General features: G+C 48.6%; 1 protein-coding gene across 2 annotated transcripts; it reads right to left on the bottom strand.

Annotated features, from left to right (window-relative positions):
* Positions 1-3,213: 3,213 nt before the first annotated feature.
* LOC120111641 (putative monogalactosyldiacylglycerol synthase 3, chloroplastic) lies at positions 3,214-4,681 on the bottom strand. 2 transcript variants are annotated; one of them, XM_039129323.3, is made up of 5 exons: positions 4,462-4,681; positions 4,181-4,350; positions 4,017-4,079; positions 3,860-3,934; positions 3,214-3,445 (listed from the first exon to the last, which is right to left on the bottom strand). In XM_039129323.3, exons 2-5 carry the CDS (start codon positions 4,307-4,309, stop codon positions 3,380-3,382), a joined length of 333 nt encoding a protein of 110 aa, XP_038985251.2. In that variant the 5' UTR covers positions 4,310-4,350; positions 4,462-4,681; the 3' UTR covers positions 3,214-3,379. The 2 variants fall into 2 exon arrangements, with proteins under 2 accessions (XP_038985251.2, XP_089784866.1); XM_089928740.1 differs by lacking the exon at positions 4,462-4,681 and having other exon boundaries at positions 3,216-3,445; positions 4,181-4,423.
* Positions 4,682-6,718: the final 2,037 nt, after the last annotated feature.

The following is a 6,718-nucleotide window of genomic DNA, read 5'->3' as shown; positions in this document are numbered from 1 at the left end:
CTACTCATCATTCCTTGCTCCGCCAGCAGGAGATCTTTTGGAGGCAGAAGTCCAGAGTTCAGTGGGTTAGGGATGGTGACCGGAATACTAGTTTTTTCCACCGATCGGCAGTCATCAGGAGGCAGAGGAACATGATTCGTTCCTTGAGGGTTGGAGTTGGTCCACGGGTGGAGGAGGATGCTGCAGTGAGACGGGTGCTGTTGGAGTTTTTCAGATCCAGGTGGACGGAGGATGGTGGGACACATGTCACAGGTCAGCTCCCTAGGCCGCTGGTGAGAGTTGAGGAGACAGAAAATGCAACTTTGATCCGGCCAGTGTCAGAAATGGAGGTGCAGGAGGCGGTATGGAGTCTGGCCGAGGATAAGGCCCCAGGACCGGATGGATTCCCACCTTTCTTCTTTCGGAGATATTGGTGCATTATTCGGAGGGGAGTGGTGGAGGCAGTACAGTTTTATTTTGGTCGGGCAGTGATGGCAGATGATTGGAAGGCCACCTTTATAACATTGATACCGAAGCGTCAGGATGCTTCGGAACCGAGTCACTATAGACCTATTAGCTTATGCACTACTATGTACAAGGTGGTTGCGAAGATCATGGTGAGGAGGATGAAAGATATATTGCCGAGGATCATTAGCCAGGAGCAGAGAGCTTTTGTGGGGGGGAGGAATATTTCTGACAATATTCTGCTAGCACAAGAGATGATGGGGGACCTACTGCGCGCCTCGAGGAGGCGGTGTTTGATGGCAGTAAAGCTGGACATGGAGCGCGCCTATGACCGGATACGGTGGGATTTCCTTCGGCGAGCGCTAGAGAGCTTCGGATTCCACCAGATTTGGATTGACTGGATATTGGGATGTGTGCACGGGCCTAATTTTTCCATCCTGATCAATGGCACACCATCGCCTTTCTTTCGAGCCACCATGGGTCTTCGTCAGGGATGTCCTCTCTCCCCGTATCTATTTATCATTTGCTCTGATGTACTATCACGTGCTTTGCATGTTGCTTGTGGGAATCGGGAGTTGGTAGCCTATAGCCCAGCCCCGGGTGCCCGCCCCATCTCTCACTTACTTTTTGCAGACGACTGCCTCTTGCTCGCCAGGGCGAGAGAGACTGATGCGAGAGCTCTTCAGGGAGTTTTGGAGGGATACTGTGAGATGTCTGGGCAGAGAGTCAACCTCCAAAAATCTGCCATATACTTCAGTCCGAGCACGGAGCGGAGGACACGACGGGAGGTACGGGCGATTTTGGGGATGCAGGAGGACGAGGGGACCCTGGTTTACCTAGGAGTCCCCCTCACAGGGAGGAGACTGCGGGTGGCGGAGTGCTCTATCTTGTTGGAGAGGGTGCGGAGCAGGCTAGAGGGTTGGAGAGCATCATCACTCTCTATGATGGGCAGGTTGACGCTGATCAGGTCAGTACTATTTTCCATGCCCATTTATCTGATGGCACATACTGTCTTGCCAAAGAGGGTCCTGGAGGAGATCGAGAGGCTCATGAGGAGCTTCCTATGGGGCTCTTGTGGGGGGGGTCATGGAGTACATCTGGTGGCTTGGGAGAGAGTATGCTTGCCCCTGCGTGAGGGTGGCCTCGGGGTGCAGTCACTCCTGGCGCGGCGCGAGGCCCTTCTGGCACGGCGAGCGGTGCAGTTTGTTCTCGAGCCACATAGTTTTTGGAGCCAGATCATGACTGCTAGATATGGTCGAGGCGGAGCCACTGTGCAGGCGGTCGGCAGCCGGAGGTTTTCCTTTATGTGGCGAGAGATCGGGAGGTATGTGCCGATGGCCCTGGCACAGTCCAGATGGCTGGTCGGCGACGGACGGAGCATTGATGTGATTGAGGATCCGTGGGTGGATGCACTCCCATTGAGATTATGGCCGACGATGTTTAGTGGCGAGGGAGTAGAGGGGCTTCGAGTTTCTGACCTTCTCAGGCCAGGGACGGCGGAGTGGGATGGTGACAGACTTGGCCAGTTGTTTGGAGAGTATTTGGCGGAGCGGGTTCGGACGCTCCCCATTCCGGGATCAGCAGGCCCAGATGTTAGGGTTTGGAGCACTACTTGTAGAGCGAGAGTTGGGGTCGGTGATGTCTCTCGAGCTATTCAGCGGATGTCAATGCCAGGCTTGGACTGTGGCTGGGTGTGGAGGTTTGGGCTACATCCGAGGGTCGCTCTTTTTCTCTGGAAGGTGGCCTGGGAGCGTCTGCCGACGTGCTCAGTGTTGAGTGGACGAGGAGTGAGTCTTTCCCCCCTATGCCCAGATTGTGGGATGGACGAGCCGGTGGATCATGTGCTTTTCCAGTGTGACCGGGCGCGAGGTGTGTGGAGCCTGACTGAGATTCCGGAGGAGGTTTGGAGCCGGAGGGATTGGTTTTTGGAGGCGGTTCAGCGATGGGCTGGTATTCCACAGATGCGCAGCTTGGCTATTCAGGCGTCCTGTTCAGCTTACCAGGTATGGTTAGCCAGGAACGCCCGGATCTTTGGCGAGGGCAGGCTATCTCCGCGGTTCGTGATGGAGCGGGCTCGAGCACAGGCAGCAGAGATCACACATGTAGACCTAGCCTACAGACCTTTGACAGCTCGGGACATCTGGGGCCCCCTCACTGCTTCGGCTGCTCCACATAGGGTATTCTTTACCTGGGAGCCCCCACCCCCGAGCTTCCTCAAGGTCAACTTTGACGGCTCAGTTTTGGATGGAGGTAGGAGAGGAGGGGCGGGATTCGTCATCAGGGGGCCGAGTGCTGGCGCAGTGGCAGCGGGGGGCTGCCATCTTTTTGACACTTCGGTACCTGGGGCAGAGCTGCGGGCGGCTTGGACGGGCTTGTGCTATGCGCGGCGAGTGCTTCAGGCGCGGTCTATCCTTTTAGAGGGAGATTCGGCTACTGTGATCAGCTGGGTCCGAAAGGGCCCAAGCAGCCATGGGGGGGTCCATCCCTTACTGTTCGACATTTTTGAGATGGCAAGGGAGTGTGTTACATTCCGAGCCATGCATGTATACCGTGAGGCCAATGGGGCGGCCGACTGGGTGGCGGCATATGTTGCGAGCCACTCAGGAGACACCCTATGGTATGGAGAGAGAGAGATGCCCGGAGCACTTCGGGACCTTTTGTTTTCTGACTCTATTGGGTGTATTCGTACCCGTGTTGTATGAATTACCCGCTTTAGCAAAAAAAAAAAAAAAAAAAAAAAAAAAAGGCCAATATCTGGTTAAAGTTTTTCTTTCTGATGTAAATATCTAGTTAACATAGGGAAAGAAAAAGAATATATTGTACAATTACTGTCTCATCATATATAATAAGGTATTTTTGATTACCTTGCTTACACATCAAACATATTAAACTATCTATATGTAATTTGTGAAGTCGGAACCGGAGGCACCTGCAATCACGGAAGCGCCAAGAGTCCAGCTCCAGCTCCATTGTCTACTACATATGGGATATTGCCAACCTCCTGCAAGACCAGAATGAGACCCAAGGCCAGAGTCATATTTCCAAGGAGTAAATGCAGATGGTCTTGTACTTTGGTTTTTATGAAGTTGGAGATACAGATATGCATGCACACACTTGTGTAGAGATTCATGCATCATGATACATCATCCATAACTTCATTTTCTTTCTTTTTTTCTTTTTTTCTTTGGATGGAAATAGCTTCATTCTCTAAATACCAGTCTTGTTACAGTTCTCCATGCACTTAGAACATGGCAGCTAACTAAACACCAATCTTGTTGATTCAGACTACAACCAGTAGTTTGAATAAGAGGCCTAGCTATGGCATATAGCCCTTTTAATGGAGAACATGTCAATGGGCACTTAATGAGGTTGGAATGAAACAGAGATGGCAGGACAGTAGGGAGTAGACACTGACCTGTCCAGGTATGAAGTCATTGAGGATGATAGGAAGTCCCCTGATCAATGCCTCAGCAATTGTACCAGGCCCTGCCTACAAACACGAGAGCACATTGAAGCCATCTGAAAAAAAACTCCTTAGCAGACTGATCTGGACATCTAGGAAACCATGGTACCTTTGTTATGATACAATCACAAGCACCCATCCATTTCTCCATCTGGGTCTCAAATCCTCTAATCTGACAACAAAGGCAATATTGAACAGCTCTCAACAAACAAAAGCTTAAAATGTACCAACAATGCAGGCTTGTTAATTATTATCTCAGACCAGCTACACCACCTTCACAGGGACCCTCCACTTAATTGACTGCAATGTGGAACTCAGTATCTGGTTGCGGCCGCATACGGCAACAATCTGCCCTATAGGTTTGCCGAGCTCTTCATCAAACAGGGCTTCTCCTAAAGCCATTGCAGTCTTCTTGACTGGATATTAAACTATCCCGGAAGCACCTGCAATCACCAAGAAAGGAAAGGGATCTGAAAAAACCCCCAAAAATCAACACAAAATACTAGAAGCGCCAAGAGCAAAAAATGCAAGAAACGAGAGAAGAAGAAGGGAACCGGAGGGCGAGGTCGACGGTGGCGGGGAAGTGAGATGGGGAGGCGATGGATTAATGTCGGCGCGGGACGCCGATCGGAGCTCGGAAAGCGAGATGGGGAGGCGATGGATTGATGTCGGCGTGGGGACGATGATCGGAGCTCGGAAAGCGAGATGGGGAGGCGATCGGAGCTCGGGGACGCCGATCGGAGCTCGGGAAGCGAGATGGAGAGGCGATCGGAGCTCGGGGACGCCGATCGGAGCTCGGGAAGCGAGATGGAGAGGAGAGGAGATGGGGACCCTTTTGAATGAGAGGAGAGGAGACGAGATGAGACTTTTTAAGGCAGAGAGGGTTGGAAAGGATTTGGCCTACGACGACGCTTATAAGCGTCGTCGTAGGTCCAGCTTACCGCGACGCTTAAAAGCGTCGTCGATTCTAAAGATGTACCGACGCTTCTAAAAAGTGTCGGTAAAATTTCGCGCTGATCAAAACTATCCCGACGCTTTTCCCTAGCGTCGGAAAAAAAGCGTCGGGAAATGTACCTTTTCCTGTAGTGAAAGGTCAAAGCTATACTTGGAGAAACCGAAGAGAATGTCCAATAATGGCAAAGTTAGACTATTAATCACCATTGAGATGGATGACTTGTGTCCTAATTCACTTCAAGAGGCACTACCTAACCCCTGTTATGATCATGTGCCAATTAAGCTATCCTTAAATGACTTGCAAAAACTAAAAGGGCTATTTAGATTTGATAGAAGATGGCTTAGTTATGATGGCATTCATGAGGTGGTTGCTTAGGCATGGTCCATGTCAAGCTTCTCGGATGATGCAGCTGTGAATCTTGTATTCAAATTGACATTTACAAGGAATGCACTTAAAGGTTGGTCAGCTCAGGCGAGATCTTTGGCTAAAACTGAGAAGATCAAGCTTATGAATATTATTCAGGATCTAGATTGACAGGAGGAACTCAACCCCATTACCCATGATGAGAGGGAGCTTCAGGAGTCATGCAAAGGGCAATTGTTTTATCTTTATAAAGCTGAGGAAATCTATTGAAAATAGAAGGCAAAAGTCAAGTGGCCGTCCGAGAGTGATAGCAATGTTGTGTTCTTCCACAAATCAGCTTTGTTAGAAGATAATTAAATTGGATATCTTGTGTTGAATGGCATGGATCAGAGTACTCGAACAAGAAGGATAGGAACAAGATTTTCGCAAAATTCTTCATAGAGAATTTTGATGACCTAGGGACTCTATTGATTGATCTTGATTGGGATCAGATTTATTCTTCTTCACCAGCATTGGATGTTTTGGGGGCTTTTTTCTCCCTCGAGGAAGTGAAGGATGTTTTGTTTAGTTTTAAAGGAGATAAATGTACAGGGTTTGATGACTTCTCTATGTGCTTCTTCCAAAGTTTTTGGGACTTGATAAAATTTGATATCTTTTTTCTCTTTCAGTAGTTATACAGTAGAAACCTGGACCTTGCAAGACTTAATTATGTCATCCTCACCCTTGTTCCAAAAAAAGAAGCAACAAAAGCACCTTCTGATTTTCAGCCCATCAATATTGTGCATAGCTGCATCAAGATCATATCGAAGGTTCTAGCCAACCGTCTCCAATGATCTCATTGTTCCAGCTCAAACAGCCTATATTAAAGGAAGGTATGCTATGGACAACATTCTATATGCCAATGAGATTTTGCACCAATCAAGGAGATCGGGTATTAAGGGGGCAATTTGCAAACTTGACTTCATGAAGGCTTTTGATAGAGTTAACCTCTCTTATCTCTTTGGACTTCTTGTTAAGAGATGTTTTCCTACAACATGGATTAATGGGATCTCCAATCTATTATTTTCATCCAAAATTGTGGTCAGCATGAACAGAGAACTTGATGACTAGATTTTCTACAGGTGGGGGCTCAAACAAGGTGACCCACTCTCTCCTTTCCTGTTCATACTTGAAGTGGATCCGCTTTAATTGTAGAATGCTTAATACTACGACTTTCGAAAAAAATTATGAGGGATTGGGGAACCCATGGATTTGTGGAGGCACTAAGATACTAAAGTATGCATATGATACATTGGTGTTCCTTAAGGTAGAGAAAGATCGTTGTGCAGTATTGAAGACCATCCTCTTTTGTTTTGAGCTAATCTAGGGTTGTCCATCAATGTCCAAAAAAGCTCAATCTCTTACATCGACTATAGACATAAAGATGAGCCAAAGTGTTGGAGGTGGCTCAATTGTCTCTAGATTCCAACCCCTCCCAAATACTTGGGTCTGCC

Source organism: Phoenix dactylifera, chromosome 2 (assembly GCF_051530095.1).
Source record: "Phoenix dactylifera cultivar Ajwa chromosome 2, Ajwa_hap1_PhDact_Kaust_v1.1, whole genome shotgun sequence".
Lineage (NCBI taxonomy): Eukaryota > Viridiplantae > Streptophyta > Magnoliopsida > Arecales > Arecaceae > Phoenix > Phoenix dactylifera.
Note: the sequence above shows the minus strand (reverse complement) of the source record. Positions and strands in the feature narration are given on the sequence as shown.

Excerpts from the sequence above, each read along its gene's own strand:
- LOC120111641 (XM_039129323.3), bottom strand. The coding sequence starts at position 4,309 with ATGGCTTTAGGAGAAGCCCTGTTTGATGAAGAGCTCGGCAAACCTATA. Across the intron at positions 3,935-4,016 it reads GTGATTGTATCATAACAAAG|GCAGGGCCTGGTACAATTGC; the intron begins GTACCATGGTTT and ends TCGTGTTTGTAG. Across the intron at positions 3,446-3,859 it reads ATGACTTCATACCTGGACAG|GAGGTTGGCAATATCCCATA; the intron begins GTCAGTGTCTAC and ends CTGGTCTTGCAG.